The sequence below is a fragment of the Danio rerio genome, chromosome 18 (assembly GCF_052040795.2).
Source record: "Danio rerio strain M-AB ecotype USA chromosome 18, GRCz13ab, whole genome shotgun sequence".
Lineage (NCBI taxonomy): Eukaryota > Metazoa > Chordata > Actinopteri > Cypriniformes > Danionidae > Danio > Danio rerio.
The window spans coordinates 7,589,757-7,612,450 of NC_141038.1; the positions used below are offsets into that span (position 1 = coordinate 7,589,757).

Consider the following 22,694-nt stretch of genomic DNA (forward strand, 5'->3'; position numbering starts at 1 on the left):
GATGTTGATGGCTGACATGATTTTGGCTGAATTGTTGTTTCAATTATGATCTGTGCTTCACATGGAGCTGTTGTCAAGTATGGAGTACAGTTCATATTTGTTTATTATGTGCTTTTGTAAATTTGGATCTAGATCTTGTGCTCTTTTTTTTTTTTTTTTTTTTTTTTGAGGTAAACATAAGATCTTGATTCATAGCTTTGAAATGAGAGAGGAGTAGTCTTTCGGATGAGGCGTTAAACTGAGGTCCTGACTCTCTGTGGTCATTAAAAATCCCATGGCACTTCTTGTAAAGAGTAGGGATGTAACCCTGGTGTCCTGACCAAATTGTCTCCATCCCTTACCTATCATGGCCTCCCAATCATCCCCATCCATTGAATTGGCTCTGTCACTGTCTCTCCACTTCACCTAAAGCTGGTGTGTGGTGAGCGCACTGGCGCCATTGTCCTGTGGCTGCCATCGCATCATCCAAGTCGAGCTGCACACTGGTGGCGGTGTGGAGAGACCCCACATGACTGTGATGCACTTTGGTGTATGGCCATACACAATAAATGCGCTATATAAATACACATTACATTAAGTAAATGGTCTGTGTGGTTACAGGAATGAAATTGTCTCATAATAATGTTTTTTAGGTTTGTTTTTTTAGCAAAAATCAGAAGTATTGTTCATCCCGTAATCAATGGTGTGTTTATTTATTCACCACGGGTCATTCAACATTTTTTTTTTCTTCAGTACAATGTTATTAAAATATAATCAAAACTGAAACAATTACCACTGCATTTCCGATTAAAATAAGTATTTTGTTAACTAATGCTTCTGATTAATAGATGATATGTATTGTTTGACAGTACATTTAGCAAAAAAAAAAAATACAAAAGTGTATGTTTATATTACTGGTAAATTTCTGCCAGGATCTGTTGTCTGTTATTCTTTTTTAAATGTATTTTTATTTAATATTTTTACAGTGTAGAACATACACTCACCGGCCACTTTATTAGGTACACCTGTCCAACTGCTTGTTAACGCAAATTTCTAATCAGCCAATCACATGGCAGAAACTCAATGCATTTAGGCATGTAGACATGGTCAAGATGATCTGCTGCAGTTCAAACCGAGCATCAGAATGAGGAAGAAAGGTGACTTTTTTGCACAGACTGATTGTTTTGCTTAGTAAGCCCAAAATGTTTCAGCAGGAGCCACTTTTTTTTTTTTGCTTTGCTTTGCTTTTTTGACCTTCAAACTGCAGGTTTAGCCATTGGCTTGCTTGCTTATGAATCAAAAAAAAAAAAAAAGATCTCATCCTGAAGGTGAGTTAATTAACATCAACTCTTCATTTTGGTTGGACTGCTTCTTTAAGGTTTGTGCTTGTTGAAATGATTACAGGAGCTCAATCTGATACATCCCAGAGTGCCAGACTGTCACTCTCCATGTAGCTGCTTTGAAGAGTGAAAGCAGTAACTCAGGAGTCTGGAGAGCAGCACTAAAGCTTTCTGTCAAGCAGAACAACAGGATCCTTCCTGAGAGGAAGCTGCAGGTATGGAGATGTTTGAGTTTAAAATCAAGCTATTTGCCACAGACTGGCAGTGTCCACTGTACTCACTGAGTAGGTCACTTATTTTGAATTAATAATTACTTTGCAATCTGAGATGGTGTGTTAGTTAAAATGTGCCATGTTGTAATTGTAATGATAATAAACGAGATCACTTCCATTCAAAAATCCGGTCTCATGTGATTGTAAGTTCTGAATCTCACAGACAGAAGTAGATCAATCAGGTCATTTTCGCCCACACTTTTATTAATACTGTGATTTCAGAGAAGTGTTACTGTAGATCCGAAAAAAGTGTGACAATAATATGAAATAACACAATTGTTTTTATTTTATTCTATTCTTCACCATAAAATCACCAATTATTTCAACAGAAATGTATTAGAACCCTCCACCCCTTAATCATTTCATTTACATAATTGTATTATAGTTGGATTTATGATCATTTATAATGTTATAAAAATAACGCTTCAGTAATTTTTAAGTCTGCATACAGTTGAAGAATAAATTATAAAATACAAATAAGTGTAAAATACACTCAATGGCCACTTTATTAAGTACACCTGTCCAACTGCTTGTTAAATAAAATTTCTAATCAGCCAATCACATGGCAGCAACTCAATGCTTTTATCCAGTGAGCGGCAGTTCTGTGGGTGCAAATGCCTTGTTGATGCTAGGGGAAAGAGGAGAATGGCCAGACTGGTTCCACCTGATAAAAAGGCAACAGTAACTTAAATAACCACTCGTTACAACTGAGATATGCAGAAGAGCATCTCTGAACACACAACACGTTCAACCTTGAAGCCACAATATGGACCAAAATCTCTATGGAATATTTCCAGTACTTTGTTGAATCTATTTCACGAAGGATTAAGGCAGGACTGAAGGCAAAAGTGTGTCCAACCCGGTACTAGTAAGTTGTATCTAATAAAGTGTCCAGTGAGTGTATATATATATATATATATATATATATATATATATATATATATATATATATATATACATACTGTATATACACTATAAAAAAAATCAGCTAATAAATAATTAAATAAATACAGAATAAAATAAATAAATGACAGAAATTTCTTTAAATTTAAAATCCTGGTAAATTTCTGTGATTCAACCTGTTATTTCACATTTAATTTCAGTAATTTAATGGCAGTTTTTTTACACACACACACACATATATATATATATATATGTATATGTATGTATGTATGTGTATGTATGTGTATGTATGTGTATGTATGTATGTATGTATATATATATATATATATATATATATATATATATATGTGTGTGTGTGTGTGTGTGTGTGTGTGATAGATAGATAGATAGATAGATAGATAGATAGATAGATAGATAGATATACATATATATATCTATGTTTGTGTGTGTGTGTGTGTGTATGTATGTATATGTATATGTATATGTATATATATATGTATATATATATATATATATGTATGTATGTATGCATGTATGTGTATATATATGTGTGTGTGTGTGTGTGTGTGTGTGTGTGTGTGTGTGTGTGTGTGTGTGTGTGTGTGTGTGTGTGTGTGTGTGTGTGTGTGTGTGTGTGTGTGTGTGTGTGTGTGTGTGTGTGTGTGTGTGTGTATGCCGTTGTCCAATGACTTGCCTATTAATCTAACTTGCCTAATTAATTCAGCGAATTTAAGCCTTTAAATTGCACTTTAAGAAATGTAAGAATTAGGAATTTGCAAAATGAGTATTAAAAACCCGTACTTTTATTATGGCAAAAACAAAAAAAAATTGTTGGGAAATAGCCAATGATATAAATATTTGAAAGTGAATTCATGAATGTGTGTAAACACACTGTAAAAAAGTATTGCTGCTTAATTTTTTTTAAATTAAATTAGATATTAGGTTAGACTTTGCAAATCTTTTATAAAACTCAAATACATTTAGTTGAAACCTGATTAACGTATTAAAATAAATTAAAGCAACATAAAAATATTTGTTGCCTTGACTTTTTGTCATGATGTTTTCTTTACCATGCACACACACATTTGAAGGCGGTTTTCCCAAGCTTGCACTCAATCAGTTGTGCTTTTGATTAATGGACTTAATGGTAATGTTTGTTCATGTAAATTACATGCTAATATTTATAATTAGTACTGATTAGCAGGTTGACACTTGAATGTCAAGTTAAATCAATATGCCAGCTGCTTTAAACAGATCCAGTCAATAGGCTTCTATTTGTGAATCTCTACCCAAGCAATTAGTGTTATTATACATCTATTATGTAATACATTGCAGTCTTTGGTGCCATTATATTTCCATGCAGTGATAAACACACACACACACACATAGTTGGTCTATTTTCAGCACGTTTAATGTTTGTTGAGATATGATCGAGTGACATTGCATATACAGGATATGAATGTGAGAGTATCAAGTGTCTTTATACACTATATAAAACTTCATAATAGTGCTCAATACAAATATAGATCATAAAAACCTATGATGGGACCATTGCTTTGGCCATCACAAGGCCATATTTTGAGCCCTACATGAAATTACTTTTTTCTTCAGACATATTTTTAGCTTATATATTTTTAAAGGAACTCCTGGGAAAGAATTTTGAATTGAAAATTACTCTGAAACTATGGAATCTAGGATATGATTTCTGGTGAATTTTCACCAAAATGCAGTGCAGGTTAACAACTTCACAGTCAGAATTACAGCTTCTCGCTGGGTTTACATGTTTCTGCATGATCATGGAAATAAATCATGTTGCTACTAGTGCTGTCAAAAGATTAATCTCATCCAAAATAAAAGCTTGTATTTACATAATGTGCACTGTGCATATGTATTTTGTGTATGTATAGGGATAGATAGATAGATAGATAGATAGATAGATAGATAGATAGATAGATGTACTTTTGAGGCTTTTTTAGTCGAGAATGTAGTTGTTTAGATTGCAACTATGCAGTTTATTTACAAGTACAGTGCCTGTTTTAAATATGTATCATTTCACAGATACAGCACATCGGCATCCATCAGCCTGTCATACTGAGCAAAGCAAAGACGTTTAACGTTCTGCCACAAGATGGCGACAGAAACCGCATAATAAACCCTTAGAGGAGAAGAACTCAGCGTAATTTCAAACTACAGCTGATCAAATCATTATAGAACAGGTAAGTGACTTTCTAAGTTGATTTCTCTCTTTCCTATGTTGTAGTGCTGTATTTATACCATAAATCTGGTAGTGTTTGCTTTACTTTGGCTTTTTCTGGATTCATTATTGTGATCTCCCGACTACAACAGGGAAATCCTGGGAAATCTCTGTAGACTGATGGCATTTTAAAATGTCATTGAAATCAGCAGTTTTGTCATCACTTTAGACATTACACTAGAGAATCATTCAAAAGCTAGCTCTGAAGTGATGTCGAATTGTTGTTTAAATGCAATATCACATGAGTAGCAGTGCGATGACTGTATATCGTCACTTGTGGGATACTAAGGCACTTGGCCTCCCACCAGTGCCAATATAGCCATATTTCACTGCTACTGGATAGATAGATAGATAGATAGATAGATAGATAGATAGATAGATAGATAGATAGATAGATAGATAGATAGATAGATAGATAGATAGATAGATAGATAGATAGATAGATAGATAGATTGATTGATAGATAGATAGATAGATAGATAGATAGATAGATAGATAGATAGATAGATAGATAGATAGATAGATAGATAGATAGATAGATAGATAGATAGATAGATAGATAGATAGATTGATTGATTGATTGATCGAGATTGCAGAGTAAAGATTAATTACAATTAATTGATTCATTCAAAATAAAAGTTTTATATATTTCTTATGTATATATGATAAAAACACACACATAAAAACAAAAAACTATACAAAACTGTTTTGTCACATAGATATTTGAATGTATATATAATATTTATAATAATACTCACACACACACACACACACACACACACACACACACACACACACACACACACACACACATATATATATATATATGCATACAGAGCACACATACATATAAATAAACTTATATTTTGGATGCAATTGATTGCGATACATTTTTGCCCAGCACTAATATACAGTAATTATAACAAATATATAATTTATAATTGTACACAAATGCATGTACAGTTGAAGTCAGAGCAAAGAAATGTTCACAGTGTGTCTGATAATAATTTTTGTTCTGGAGAAAGTCTTGTTTTATGGTGTTTATTGTTTTATTTTGGCTAGAATAAAAGCAGTTATTAATTTTTTAAAATCCATTTTAAAGTCAAAATTATTAGCCCATTTAAGCTATATATTTTTTCGGTCGTCTACAGAACAAACTATCATTATACAATAACTTGGCTAATTACCCTAACCTGCCTAGTTACCCTAATTGACCCAGTTAAGCTTTTAAATGTTACTTTAAGCTGTATAGAAGTGTTTTGAAAAATATCTAGTCAAATATTATTTACTGTCATCATGACAAAGAAAAAATAAATGAGTGATTAGAAATGAGTTTTTAAAACTATTATGTTTAGAAAAGTGCTGAAAAGATTTTCAGGGAAGTTTATTTATTTATTTATTTATTTATTTATTTATTTATTTATTTATTTATTTATTTATTATATTAATAAATTAAATATTTATATCTAATACAAATTATATGTAAATATTTTGGTTTTGCATTTTTTGTATTTTTATATTTATTATTTATAAATACACAATATTTATACACTTTCCCAATGCTGGGTTGCAGCTGGAAGAGCATCCGCTGAGTAAAAACATATGCCTGAATAGTTGGCGGTTCATTACACTGTGGCGACCCCTGATAAATAAGGGACCAAGCCGTAGGAAAATTAATGAATGAATATTTATGCAAAGTGAGTACACTCACATTAAGTAAATACAAGCTTTTATTTTGGATGTGATTAACTCTTTGACAGCACTATATTCTACATATTAATTTAAGCTATCAAATTAGCAGCGTCTGATTCGTAGATAAGAATTGAACACTTGCAGAAACATGTCCAATAAGGTGTACATGAAGGAACTATCAGTCAGAATGAATAACCAGCTGTGCAAACTATACAATAAAGCTTTTCATTCTCTACTCCATATGAATAAATAGTTTTATAAATACATTTTTTTGCTGCTTTTCTATATAATCTCTGTGTCCACACACAGAATGACATCATTTCCAAAAATGCCTTGAATAAAAACAGATAATAGACAACAAAAACAAGTCTCGTGATTCAAAAAGCAAACCAAGAAAGTAGAAACATAAACATCAGTGTCGTACATCTGAGATATACTCTCCGTAAAAGCTTTATAAATATATGCACGTAAACATATGAGTCTCTTTATGACATGCAATACGGAAATACGGTGGACTCTAAGTGGCAAACACAAACAATAAATCCACCAGATCATTTGGAGTTAAAGATTTTAACGTAACTATTTTTGATAAACATTTGAAGAGGTTTTTAAAAATATACAATTTCTCAGTCATAGCCTTGTGGTATACAACATTTGATTTTTTTTCTCAGAGGTTTGATGCGCGCCTGGTTTTCATATGAAGCTACCTGAGCACCAGGCTGGATCACAGTAACACGCTACAGAAGTCGCTCTATAGGACCAGACACAATAAAAAGGTTGATTTCGGATGATTCGCTGGATTAGAAAGCCCATCCCTGGCTCTAGTTGGTCAGCTATAACACCACCCTCTTTCAAATTCAGCATGTTTTGCTTTGTCTCGCTCAAAAAAATCTATAAAACGTGGACGATATATCACAAAATTATCGTTATCGTGATAGTAGTATATGCAATACATGTATCGCTAGCATGTTTGATGAATTACATTTTATGCAGCCATTGTTTATCTAAATTTGACCAATCAGATGAGGCCTTGCTATCTTTATCGTCGCCTCCCTAGTAATTGCTGTTCTGCTATTGGCTGGAGCCAGGCCCGGATTGGCTAATCGGGAGGACCGGGAGAATTCCCGGTGGGCCGGTCCGTTTTTTGGCCGCGAGGGCCGGTGTCCCTAGCTGCAGAATCTGTTGCTCTCAGCAGTCACACTTTTTAAATTTATTTATTTACTTGACCACAGCCTTTTTATTCATTATTTTACCACAACTCTTCTCTTTTCATCTATTTTAATGACCAGGGTTTGATCCTCGTTAGAGTAACTTATTGTTTTCATTTTTATTGTTAAGACATATAATACTGTTAGGTTTGTTGAACAGTTGAAGTTCTAAAGCAGCTGTTTTCTCAAAAAAAGACGTGAAAGTGTCATTAGAAACTGATTTGGAAATGACCTTATTTTAATATAGTCAGTCGTGAACTGAGGTGGGCCGGTCTGAGGCTTGAAACTCCAGGGCTGAAAAGGAGTCCCACTCCGGCCCTGGCTGGAGCGGCCCAAAGCTGAACCCGGTGCTGAAAATAAATACTTTAATACATGAGAGGAAAATGACAACAGCCAAGCAGAGTCAGAATATCTGCACAGGTTTTCACTCTCTCATAGTGTTTAAAAGACTAAGGCTAAAGCCAGGAGTTTTTTTAAAGGCTTTATGGAGCTCATCATTAGATACAATATGCATCGCTGAAGATCAAGCACTTCTTCTATACAGGATGGCAACTGCATCCTAAATCTCTCAGCGGCTGAGACTGGGACTCGTGACACGATGCCAAAATCTCTAGCTTTCAAAAAATTATTTAGCGGCTACATCCTGACCTAAATCTCTCCCAAAAACCCTTAGACTCAGAACGTTCACAACACAGTTTAAATAATACACTTAAAGACTTGGATTTGCTCCAGTAAAGTCGTACATTTCGGTCGGATTTAACCATTTGAATGCAAATTTGATGTGAAATCCACTAATGAGAACAAAGTAGCGGTCTGCCTCATGATGCAGTTGGTTACTGCAGTTTAACCACTTTATAGGGTGTTATTTATCTAACAAAGTTATTTTACTTTTGCACAGTTTTGGATGTTATTAGTTATAAAGTAAATAGTTACTGTATTTAAATGCCTTTTCCACTGAAAAATAAAGTAATGGATGACTTTTCATTTTTAGGTAATTTAATTACAGTTAGTTACCTTTCTTAAAAACTGCAAACAAATTCACACTTTCATATAAATTATTTCTGAGAAGCATAAGAATATATATATATATATATATATATATATATATATATATATATATATATATATATATATATATATATATAACTTGTTTTATTAATATATATTACAAAAAAGAGGATTACCCTTTATCATTTATTAAGACATTTGCATATAATGGTGGGTAAATAAATCAATTGAAAAATGTATTAATATATATATATATATATATATATATATATATATATATATATATATATATATATATATATATATATATATATAAATATATATATATATATATATATATATATATATATATATATATATATATATATATATATATATATATATAAAATAGCAAAATCACACGAGTAGCATTGCGATATGGCTGTATATCGGCACTGGTGGGAGGCGTGCGTTGCCTTAGTGCCCCCACCAGTGCCGATATACAGCCATATCGCACTGCTACTCGTGTGATATTGCGTTTATACAACAGTTTGACGGCATGGTTATGTATATAAAAACTAAATCAAACATGGAGAGTCTCAAAAACCCTTTTGTATGAGGAACTACTTTATTTTGCGTTGGATTCAAATCATAAGCAAATTAAACAGCTGAGCAAACATCTTTCAAACTTTAGATCTGTAGTGTCTGCTTGTTGCTGGCTGTATGTGGGCGGAGTAATACACAAAGGGTAAAGAGGCTGTACGGGTGCTGATATTATTTAAATATATCATGGCTATCAGCCAATCAGATTCGAGAACCAGACAGAACTGTTGTATAAATATATATATTTTTTTCTTTTAATACATACTTCTTTTACATTCAGATATTTTGAATAACTCTTAGAATTATACATGTAATTTATAATTTTTCAGCTAAAAGGGTTAGATTTATCCAGTAATTTCACGTGTTTAAGAAACAATGAAATGTTTTAAAAATGTGTCAATATACAGTGTGGTACAGTGTGTTTGAAATTTGGTGTCATTTTATACATATATTGTTCAGATTGTAATTTTATTGCTTATGAGTTGAGATTTTAGATTTTTTTTATTTTTGAGTCAAGATATAAATAACTAATTGAGTAACTAAGTTACTTTTCAGAACATGGGCTCGATTTTAAGGATCTAGGTGCAGTTTAAAGTGCATGACGTTAAAGCATTAAGGGCGTGTCTGAATCCACTTCTGCTATTTTAAGGACAAAAAAAATGAGCTCTGTGCTCCGATGAATGGTTTAACAGGGTTGTGCTTATTCTCCTAATGAGTTCTGGGTGTGTTTTGAGCATAAACTGCATTAAACCAATCAGAGTCTCATCTCCTATTCTTTTTAAGAGTCAGTTGGGTTGCACCATGGCGCATTTGCTATTTACATGGCAGACTTTATAAGTGTAAAAACTGGCGAGAAAACAGTTAAACAGACCATCCGCAGTGCGAGAAGAAAGAACGAGCCTTCTCCAATCAGCCTTTACTTTCACTTTACTTTACTTTTACTCTTTACTCCTTTACTTTTGTGGATAAGGAAACAGTGTTGTATGCACTCCACTGAAGACATCCATTGGCTTACATATTTAATTTTGTTTGTTAAGCTCAAAGATTTTTAAATTTCTATTTCTAAGTTCAGTTCTAATTTCCAGCAAATAAATAGATTTATCAATAATAACGAAGTGTGGTTAAAACCTGAGTTGTATCCAAACACGTCATATTCTTAAGCCCCATAAGGTGATGTATACGTCTTTAAAGCCTACAGTACAAGGACAAATCTACACTTATTTTTATTAAAACTAATATAAATATGCATATAATAAATAATACTGCTATACTAGTAACATTATACAATGGCACAGTCTATTTCAGTTTCTCAAAATAGCAACGCGCCAACAATGTGCACACCTCCTTTATAGACAAGCACTATGTGTCTACAAAGTGGCGCAAGTGGATTTGCTATGTAAACAATGTGGCGCAGTACGTGAAAATGACAGTTGTGCTGCTCTGAAAATAGCAACAAATCTCACCATACATGTCTTGCGCTTATTGCGCCAGGTGTATGATAGGGTACCAAGTATTTAGAACATCATTTAAATACTTTTAATAATTGTACTTTACCCAGCACTGCTTTAGCATGAATATTTTTTTTATTTAGGTATCATTTATATCTGAATACTGGAATTTGTTATGGTATTCAGCTTTAAGCCGAATGGTAAAACATTTGAAAGAGGGTGGTGATTTCCTATTTCCATACAAAATACAATGTCGACATTTATATAATTGCAAAACATTATTTTATGATGGTGACTAGGAACAAATTGATCTCCCTCTACATTGATCTACCCATCTACTGTGGTTCAGGTCACATGACATGGAGAAACCAAAATATAGAAACACTTCATTTGAATACGGGGACATGGTGAACACACACAATAAAGATCTGAGAAAAAAACACCCTCTTAAAAAAATACTATACATCTACTGACTTTAAATACACACTTTAAGGCCATGAGGACCCAACGATTCTACGTGTAGCTTCTGCTGAGCGATCAATGTCAGCAGTTCAGATCGGGCTGCTTGTGCTATTTTGTGTCTTGGAAAAGAGTGTCAGTTTTAAAGCGATATATGAACATTTTGTCACATTTTATGTATTCATTTATTCATCCTCATGATGCTTTAAAGCTGTATGCTGTCATTTTTCCCCTGAACACAAATACACATTTTTGAAAAAATAAATAAATAAATGTCAAAATAAAACTATTAAGAATCATTTTCAATTGTCAAAGTGAATCTAAAATAAATATAAATATTTGAAAAATGTGAATTTAAGAGCTAAAAACTCTAGCTAAATAGAAATATACCAAAAACTATTAAACAAAATAGAAAATTAAAAGCAAATTTTAAATATTAATAATAAATGCAACAATATATAAATAATGCTAAAATAGCTCTGGACAGTTCACACTTAGTAAACTGCACAATAATGTAATCCTTAGGATTTATTCAATATATTTTAGTTGTTCCCTCTTGTTTAAATGTCTAATAATTTAAAACCAAATAAATTTGCTGAAATTAATAATTCATAGAGTGTATTTATAATTTAAGTGTATTTTGCCTAACTGCAGTGGAAGATTTGGTCATGTATTATATATATAATATAATTATATATATATAATTTTTTTTATTATATATTATTATATTTAATATATTATATGTGTTTATTATATGTACATATAGAATATAAAAATAATAGAATTTTATATATATAAAAAAAAAAAAAAATATATATATATATATATATATATATATATATATATATATATATATATATATATATATATATATATATATATATATACATATGTGTGTATGTTTTTTTTTTTTTTCATTCCTTTTCTTTTCAGCTTAGTCCCTTTATCAATCTGGGGTCACCACAGCGGAATGAACCGCCAACTTGATGACCTTCCAGCTGCAAAACATCACTGGGATGCATCCATACACACTCATTCACTTTCATACACTATGGACAATTTGGCTTACCCAATTCACCTACAGTATAGCGCATGTCTTTGGACTATGATGGAAACCCATGTGAACATGGGGAGAACATGCAAACTTTGCACAGAAATGCCAACTGACCCAGCCGCAGCTCGAACCAACGACCTTCTTGCAGTAAGGTGTTCCTGTTACCCACTGCGCCACTGTGCTGCCCTGCATTTTCATAATTTTAGAAATTGTATTTTTATTTTTACCATACTCTTTTAATATCCTCTAAATAAATGAACAATTGAAATGCAGTATAAATATGGTAAATAATCTATAACTTCTACATTTTGGTCTCGGCTTCTACAGTATATGGCTTTAGAAGACTCAAACACACTACTTTAATTGTGCTTTCTTTGTCACTGAATTGTTATACTGGGAAAACAGATGGTTAAAGATTTATATTAACAATAAGCTGTTTCATATTTAGCACTAAAAATAACCCAATAAAACAGCAACAGCATAAGAGTTTGTTACAACATGAGGATGACTAAATGCATTTAGAGTGTTTTCTCTGTAAACTCATATTCAAATGATATGTACAGTTGAAGACAGAATTAATAGCCCTCCTGAGTTATTAGCCCCCTTCTATATTTTCCCCATTTTCTGTTTAACAGAGAGCAGATTTTTTCCAGCATGTTTCTTAACATAGTAGTTTTGATAACTCATTTCTAATAACTGATGTATTTTATCTTTGCCATGATGACAGTAAATAATATTTTACTAGACATTTTTAAAGATATTCAGGGACATTTAAAGGATAAACTAGGATAATCAGGGTAATTAGGCAAATTATTGTTTAACTAACGTTGGTTTGTTCTGTAGACAATAAAAAAAAAAAGTGTAATGATATTAACCTTTAATGCATTAAAAAAAAAAAACTGGGTTCATTCGACTCAAAATAAAACCAGTACGACTTTCTCCAGAAGAAAAAAAATTATAGGAAATACTGTTGAAAATTCCTTGCTCCGTTAAACATCATTTGGGAAATATTTGAAAAAAAAAAACATCACAGGAGGGCTAATAATTTGGACTTCAACTGTAAATTGTTCAGACTAGGCTGCGGGTCCCGCTGGAGTACCTGCGCTGGCTCAGCAGGTGGCGTGGCGGAGGTGGAGTCGGCGGGCAAAACTGATGTGGGTGATGATAAGGAGGCGGTGGAGGGGGAAGGGGCGGCTGCTGCTGCTGCTGCTGTTGTTGTTTTCCCGCCTCCCGGGACCTAGTGGGCGTGGACACCGCTGATTGGATGAGGCGATGAGCGGGGTTGTGGCTGAGAAACGCCTCCACATGGCCACGCCCAGCCGAATCCACGACAATCACCTTGACGATCTGCTGGCACTGGATCAGGGTGTCGGGGGAGATGGTGAGGGCGGAGTCAGGGGCGGGGCTAGGCAGGACGGCCAGGCGTTGCTGAGCGCTGGGCGGGGCCAGAGGAGAGCTGAGTTGGTACGTTTGGAGCCTGTTGTGAATTGACACCTAGTTTAGAAACAGCCAGAAGCAGGAAGCGTTATCAGCCTGGCCTGCTGCACTCTCACGGCCCTCTGGTGCGGATCACACGACAAGGCCATGCCACAGAGCATGCAGGCGGCAAACAAGGCACCAATACTGACATACAGCGCCGTTACACTGGGTGAAAGTGGGGGACGCTGCCTGTCTATTTTTATTTAAAGGGATAGTTCACTCCAAAAAGTGAAAATTGACTATTTATTCACCCTCAAGTGGTTCCATGTATTTCTTCTGTTGAATGATATGTTTTGGAGAATCTTGGAAACCTGTAACCATTGACTTCTATAAAAAAAAAATAAATGCTATAGAAGTCAATAATTACCGGTTTCCAGCTTCCTTTAAAATATATATTGTTTGTTCATTCATTCATTTTCTTGTCGGCTTAGTTCCTTTATTAATCCAGGGTCGCCACAGCAGAATGAACCGCCAACTTATCCAGCAAGTTTTTCCAGCCGCAACCCATCTCTGGGAAACACCCACACACACATTCACACACACTCATACACTACAGACAATTTAGCATACCCAATTCACCTGTACCGCATGTCTTTGGACTGCGGGGGAAACCGAAGCACCCGGAGGAAACCCACGCAAAGGCAGGGAGAACATGCAAACTCCACACAGAAACGCCAACTGAGCCGAGGATCGACCCAGCGACCTTCTTGCTGTGAGGCGACAGCACTACCTACTGCGCCACTGCCTCGCCACTATATTATTTGTGTTCAACAGAAAAAAGAAACTCTTAAAGGTTTTGAAACAAGTAAAGGGTTAGGAAATGATTATGATTTCTGGGTGAACCATCACTTTAAAGGTTAATATTATGTGGTTCATACTTTTAACAGCTGTTTTTACATAGGGTGAAAGTGGGGGACGCTCCCTTCCTACACTGTGATTTTTTTTTATTATTTAAAGCGATAGTTCACTCAAAAAAATGAAAACTGACTCACTATTTACTACCATCAAGTGGCTCCAAATGTTTCTTATTATTTTGAATGACAATGTTTTAAAGAATGTTGGAAATCTGTAACGATTGACTTCCATAGTAGCAAATAAATACTTTGGAAGTCAGTGGTTACCAGCTTTCTTCAAAATATCTTCTCTACAGAAGAAAAACACTCATAATTTTTTTTATTTGGGGGGGGGGGGGGGTGAACTATCACTTTAAGGAGATGTTTTATGTGGTTTATACTTTTAAGAATTGTTGCTGTTTTTAGCATTTAAAATGTCAAACCAGGTAAAAGCACAGATTCACAGTCCAGACAGGGTTATAGTCTCAAATGTTTGTTGAATAATCCAATTTTCTCTCTGGTAAGTTAACTATCACTAATGGTTTGATCATTACAAAAAATAATTGAGCAAAACATGTAACATGAATGTTACATGCACTGAAAAAAAATGATGTCTTCAGAATTGTTGCAAACAATGTATACCTGTTGAATTTAAACAAACTTATTAAATTTATTAACGTTCAACTTAATTTGTTTGTTTAAATTCAGCCCAAATAAATTGTTTACGACCACAAAAAAAAGTGTAAATCCAAGGAATCATCTTGGAATCCTTTTTTTTAAATGTGGATCTAATAAATGTTCAGGGAGAATAACTGTAAATGAACTAGTATTATACAGGTAAGCAAGCGATAAATATTGGAATTTGGCCAATAGTTGTTTGGTAAAATAGGTATCGACCCCCAAAAAATGTGTTTAGTTTGTTGTTGTTGGAGTACTTAAGGCACGAGTTGTACATTTATTAAACTGCAAATACTTTTGTGTTGACTGTCCACTTAAAATGCCTAATGAAAACCATTTTACATGAAACAACAATCGATATTGACTTTTAATTCGTAGAGCTCTATTTTGACGATTTATGCACAAAGTGCAAAGCGCAGGGCGCAAACCCATTCAGGGCATGGCAGAATCCACTTTTGCTAAAATAAGGACGGAAAAATCCGCTTTGCGCCATGGCACATGGTCTAAAAGGCTTGAGTTTATTTTCTTAATGAGTTATAAGTGTGTTATGAGAATAAACCAATCAGAGTCTCATCTCCCATTCCCTTTTAAGAGTCAGCGCCATCGCGCATTTTCTATTTACATGACAGACTTTGTAAGTGGAAAAACTGAACACTTCACTAGCGAGAAAACAGTTAAACAGCATCTACAGCGCAAGAATGAGAGATGAGCCTCCTCATTGTTTACTTTCCCTTTCACTCTGGTGGATAGGGAAACTTCTTGTACGCACAGATATCCATTAGCCTATAAATAATTAATTTTGTTTATAAAGCGCAAAGATTTGTTTCGAAACTATTTCTAAATTCCGTTCCAATTTCCAGCAAACGAATAAATGAACAATAATAACCAAGTGTGTTCAAAAAACTGAGTTATATCCAAATACACATGCTGCGCCCCAGATAGTCTAAAACCTGACAGGTGGACAAATCTAAGTTTGTTTTTAATAAAACAAATATATGCATATAATAAATATTACTGCTAATAATAATAACATAAAGTGAATATGAATAAACTGAAAAAGCCCCCTGAGATGAAGACGGCATGAAAGTATGGTTTTTATATTTATGTAGGCTAAAAGATAATACGTTTTCTAATCCTTTATATTTATATCCTATATATATCCTTATTATATCCTATGTATATCCTTAATATTTTAATTATTTTTCATATGCAAAGATAATTGCATATTGCTGTACATCCTGTCTGTATAAAGCAATGAGAAAGCGAGGCGCACAACTAACCTGCTCTGCGCTGGACTATAGACCTGCTTTGTTCTGAATAATAGCAACGCGCCAGCAGTGCGCCTCAACACGCCTCCTTTTTTAGATCAGAACGCCTATGGGCGCACATATGAGCGCAAATGCATGTGCTATTTAAACAGCGTGGTGAAAAACATCAAAACGAATATTGCGCCAAGCTGAAACTAGCAAACAACAATTGCGTCTCGCCTTGCGCCACATTGCGCCGGGTGTATGATAGGGGCCATAGACTTTTTTATTAAAACAACACATTTATTTTTTGTAGGTAATGTTAATTTTAACATTGATAAATACAACATTGGGCTTAAACAATGTATCAGTCAATATCATTTAATAATATTGAGCTAGCATGAACTAATGTTAAAAAAAAGAATAATAAATATGACAAATGTACTACTCAGTGTTAGTGCATAAACTAATATTAACGAAGACAGATAGTGTATTTTCTTACGTCATCAAAACTTGCAGCAATCAAACTGACTAAAATATTAAGTTATTACTAACTATTAATGACTTAAAAAGCTATTAATAAAATAAATATGAATAACTTTTCAAATTTAGTAGAAAACTGATCATCAAAATAACTTGCAAAAACATTTCTTGTCCTGGCTTATTTTTTTTACTGCGAGCGGTCAATTACTGGCCTGTTTTTCTTGTTCCTCCAAAAAAAGAAAAATCTAATAATACTAATAAGTGTTTAGTTAGTTAATAAAGGTACAACAAAACCTGGCAGTTCATGCAGACAGCGGAAGACAGCATGATACAGTACCTACAGCACAGTCGGTGTGGGTGAAAGCGGATGATGCTGACTTCCTGTTTGAACTGCTGCCATTTGGATAATTAGCTACTATCTTATGCGTTTCCTTTTATTGCTGCGCTGCTAATCAGACTGTTATATTTTTATCCGTCTGTAAGAAGCATTAAAGTGCCCCTTGAGGGCCTCGGCGCTTGGCAGTGAGGGTCCTTGTTGCATGCTGGGTAATTTGCACCTTGTCTTGATAGACCCGGTTTGCATGTGTATGCGTGTTTGGCATCTCTGAAAAGCGCTTTCGTAGCCTTCTGTCCACACTAGAAACAGCTCAGCCTCTTTAATGAAGTGCGGTAAAACTATTGGCTATTGTGTTTCTGGACGTGTGTTAGGAAAATTAAAATTGTTTCTCCGCTATTAAGCAAAGGACCAAGTTTGGACACCCCTGACCTAAAGTAATGGCACCCTATATAGCCCATGGGTTTCCTAATACAGTGTTTCCCAACCCTGTTCCCGAAGGCACACCAACAGTACATGTTTTCAACCTCTCCCTAATCAAACACACCAGAATCAGCTCATTCGAACATTAGAAGAGGCTCCAAATTCTGAAATGAATGGGTCAGATAAGGGAGACATCCAAAATAAGTACTGTTTGTGTGGCTCCAGGAACAAAATTGGGTTGTCCTACTACACTATTTCACTAAGACATCATTTATATTATATTAAGTCTTAATAACCGGTGTGTCTTTGAGAGAATTTCACCACACAACAACAGCAGCTGTATGCAAGACTAAAACACAGCAGTCAGCAAAAGCCTGAGTGAGAGGCCATAGATTACAGATGACGGTGAGGGGCAGATGGTGTTATCTGGGATTGGCAGTGCCGTTATTACTCTGCACGGGGGTCTATGTGTGTGTGCGCGCAGTGAAGACACCGAGGGCAGGCGTCTCCGCTTTGACGGACAGTGAGCTCAGGGGTCAGTGGGTGAAGGGCAGGGGTTGTGGGCTGGTGGGGAGGTTATCTCTGATTCTGCAAGGAGATATAGTGATGATAACTGAATGGACAGTACGTGCTCTTACCACTTACAATATATGCCAGAAGTCTGAAAATGCTCGGGGTTGTGAGATTGAGTTTTGGACAATGTTAACATGATTGCTTTACTTTTATGACATAAATGCATTCAAGTGTTATGCATTTATTAATGGAAATGCCAACAGCACAGCCTTGATTTCTAAAAGAATTTTAAGATTTGACAAGAGGACTAATTTTACATCATTAGACAAAGTTAGATATTTCTGACAAAGTATAAAGTTCCTGAATGTCTAATGTTGTACTGGTTTTGGATATATTGAAAGCATATTAAATGCAAGCAAAGCATTTGATGTTTACCCGTTTCAAATGTTATCACTCGATTGAATGTGCATAATCTGTGGTTACCAGCTGATATGGGCCAGTAGGGGCCTTCTGTGCCTACTAATAGGCTCAGAAGGATGTTATTATCCATACAATATTGTATTTGTGCATATACTGTACATTAGATTAGTCAGTACTGAAGCCAAATGTAGAGCTTATCTAACAAAATAACGTACGATAACAGTCTAAAAACTAGTTCCCCCAAATTTATATCTTATAGAAAAATATTAAATACAAATTTTAAAAGAAGAAAATATCAAGAGAAGAAAAAAAAGGAAAAATTGAATTGAAATTTTGTAGGTTGTAATATTTTTTTTTTATATATATTTTGCTTGCATTTAATTGTATTCTCTTTCAATTTCTAAATCTGTTTGGTGACTAAAATATTATTTTCATAAGTAAATCTGCTTAATAAATTTTAAATAAAGTTTTGTTTAAATGCACTAAAATACACGCTTACATTTACTGAGAAATGGATGAAAATATAAAAAATATAGTAATAATAAAAAATGTATATATATATATATATATATATATATATATATATATATATATATATATATATATATATATATATACACACAGTAAATATATACTTGAATTGAGTTCAATTTAAACAAATATCCAATGTTGCGCTGATTTTGATAAAATGTAAAAATATTCGAAATAAAACATTTCATCAGGTAATTTCATATTTTATTTATTATATACAAAAATCTTATGTTTTTTTGGTTATGTACTTATAAAAGTATGTACAATAGTATTTCATTGATTATTTTTTGTTAATCAATCATACTCTAAGCCATTTTTGATATTTTTTGACAAAGTCATTTTTTAAAAATTTAAAAGCCTCCAATTAATGTCTAAGAAAGTTTACAAATAGTTTTTATGAAATCTTCCTGAAATTTATTTTAGCATCAAAAACCTGAGTAGGCCTAAAATTATGTCATAAATGTAAAAATAAAATAAACAAATCAACAGATAATTGATCTAATAATGAACTAAAGAACAAATCCCAATCATATTTTGTGACAAATTGTGCTAGAACTAAACTGGCATGGTTTTTGGACACAGCACCCCAAAATTTGATGGAATAATTACTTTAATTTCTTAATAAATAATATGCAGTATAGTGTTATTTTCTGATTGATTACGTGCAAGTTTCTTTTTGAAATGTATTGGATTTGTAGATCTTTATATTTGCCCTAAATGATTTCAGAACAGTCAGATTACCATTGATGCTTTAAAACAGCTATTTTCATATTCACAGTCAGAGCTGCCCTTTATCAATGCACTCATCACAAAAAATGATACAGATTTAGCTGATGTTATCCAAAACTCTACTTTGCCGTGAGCGTTTTCAGATTTCTGGAGGACGCTGTACATGCATGCACACCGAATCATAATTTTACACTCACAGCACAATTTAATGATACAAACCTCTACCGTGTTGCTTCCCGCTTTCTCATAAAAATCATCCCCTGCAAATACACAAGACATCAAAAACAGGCTTATAACATTCAGTGGAAGTCAAAATTATTAGCCCTCCTGACAAACTTCAAAATATTTCCCAAGTGATGTTTAACAGAGCAAGGATATTTTCCACAGTATTTCCATATAATATATTTTTCTTCTGGAGAAAGTCTGATTTCTGACAGAAAGAAGATTTATTCAACACATTTCTAAACATAATAGTTTTAATAACTCATCTCATATTCTCAAGACACTTCTATACAGCTTAAAGTGACATTTAAAGGCTTAACTAGGTTAATTTGGTTAATTTCTGTTAGTTAGGGTAATTAGGCAAGTCCTTTTTTAACAATTTTTTTTTCTGTAGACAATCAAAAAGGTATTGCCAAATATTACCAAACGAGACAACATTAGTTTTAAAAAGGAGTTGCAAAGTGCACCTTTCAAGCTGTATGCAGGTACGTCTCTCATGTATGTCTCTCGTGTTCATGGAGATTCCGCTGTCTGACCACAGTATACATGTTGCACGTGTCTCACGTGGACGATTGTAATAACAATGTTGCTTGTGGGCATGGTCACATTAAAAATAATGAGCTCAGACTGAGAAACATAGTGACAGTGTTGCTTTCTGATTACTTTATCAAACAATATTAGTTTTCAACATGCACTCAAAGTAGATATTTTGAGCTTGAGCTATAGATAAATACTCACTGGACACTTTATTAGGAACACCTTACTAGTACCTGGTTGGACCCGCTTTCACCTTCAGAACTGCCATGATCCTTCGTGGCATAGATTCAATAAGGTACTGGAATATTCCTCAGAGATTTTGCTCCATATTGAGAAGATAGCATCACGCAGTTGCTACAGATTTGTCAGCTGCACATCCATTTTGCGAACCTCCCGTTCCACCACATCCCAAAGATGCTCTATTAGATTGAGATATGGTGACTGTGGAGGCCATTTGAGTACAGTGAAGTCATTGTCATGTTCAAAAAACCAGTCTGAGATTATTTGCGCTTTGATGTGGTGTGTTATCCTGCTGGAAGTAGCCATCAGAAGATGGTTATACTGTGGTCATAAAGGGATGGACATGGTCAGCAACAATACTGAGGTAGGCTGTGGTGTTGACACAATGCTCAATTGGTACTAATGGGCCCAAAGTGTGCCAAGAAAATACCCCCCACACCATTACACCACCACCAGCAGCCTGAACTGTTGATACAAGGCAGGATGGATCCATGCTTTCCTGTTGCTGGTGTCAAATTCTTCCCTACCATCCGAATGTTGCAGCAGAAATTGAGACTCATCAGACCAGGCAACGTTTTTCCAATCCTCTATTGTCCAATTTTGGTGAGCCTGTAAGAATTGTAGCCTCAGTTTCCTGTTCTTAGCTGACAGGAGTGTCACCCGGTGTGGTCTTCTGCTGCTGTAGCCCATCTGCCTCAAGGTTGGACGTGTTGTGCATTCAGAGATGCTCTTCTGCAGACCTCGGTTGTAAAAAGTGGTTATTTGAGTTACTGTTGCCTTTCTATCAGCTCAAACCAGTCTGGCCATTCTCCTCTCACCTCTGGCATCAACAAGGCATTTGCGCACACAGAACTGCCACTCACTGGATATTTTCTCTTCTTCAGATCATTCTTTGTGAAATCCCAATAGATCAGCTGTTTCTGAAATATTCAGACCATTCAGTCTGGCACCAACAACCATCCCACATTCAAAGTCACTTAAATCACCTTTCTTCTCCATTCTGATGCTCAGTTTGAACTGCAGTTGATCGTCTTGACCATGTCTGCATGCATTGAGTTGTTGCCATGTGATTGGCTGATTAGAAATTTGCGTTAACTAGCAGTTGGACAGGTGTACCTAATAAAGTGGCCTGTAAGTGTATGTTTCATGTTTTTGTGTCTTATTTTGATAAAATTTCAGTTCATTTTAGTGACGCATTTCTAAAAACAGCTTGCAGGGAGAATAAAGAAAAAATGCACACACTGTTTATCATCCTTATTTTGCAAAAATACACACTCTTTATTGTTATTTTGAGTGTACACAGCAAAAAGTAGACACCTAACTGATTTGAATGGTGCATTACACTTGCTTGTGTGAACAAAATCAACAGTGTATTCTTAGTGTCTTTGGCACTGATAAGAAAAAAGATGCTAACCACACCGCAGTGATCTGGCAAGCTCAGAGGTTTTAAGAGGGTTACTAATTTTGACCTTAAAACGTTTTTTTTTTTTTTTTTATAAAAACTGCTTTTATTCAAGCCGAAATAAAACAATTAAAAAATATTATCAGACATACTGTGATCATTCTTTTTGCTCTGTTAAACATCATTTGGAAAATATTTGAAACAGAAAAACAAATTCACAGGAGGGGGAATGTTTGTATATGTGTGAATCCGCTTGTTAAGTGTGACGTCACCCAAAGCTGCTTCTGGGTCCAAGCGCTCTATTCAATTGAATGGGGAGACTCATTAAATGGTAATAATAAACGTTTACAAAGCGATTTAATAATTTCGAAAATCACAATCGCAATATACTGTATATGTCCATGCCTAATATCCGATAGCCAGA

At 34.3% G+C, this 22,694-nt stretch overlaps 1 protein-coding gene across 4 annotated transcripts in view; it reads right to left on the minus strand.

Annotated features, from left to right (window-relative positions):
* Window positions 1-13,072: 13,072 nt before the first annotated feature.
* The window catches only part of iqsec3b (IQ motif and Sec7 domain ArfGEF 3b), a 55,077-nt gene continuing 45,455 nt past the window's right edge, over window positions 13,073-22,694 (minus strand). The window contains exons 14-15 of one of the 4 annotated variants that reach the window (XM_087292796.1): window positions 20,089-20,129; window positions 13,073-13,676 (exon numbers count right to left, since the gene is read on the minus strand). In XM_087292796.1, the coding sequence (XP_087148922.1) occupies window positions 13,605-13,676; window positions 20,089-20,129 (113 nt within the window). In that variant the 3' untranslated portion in view covers window positions 13,073-13,604. Of the gene's footprint in view, window positions 14,229-15,472; window positions 18,265-20,088; window positions 20,130-22,694 lie in introns of those variants that run through there. The other 3 variants (XM_087292795.1, XM_087292797.1, XR_015514532.1) reach the window with 3 other exon arrangements.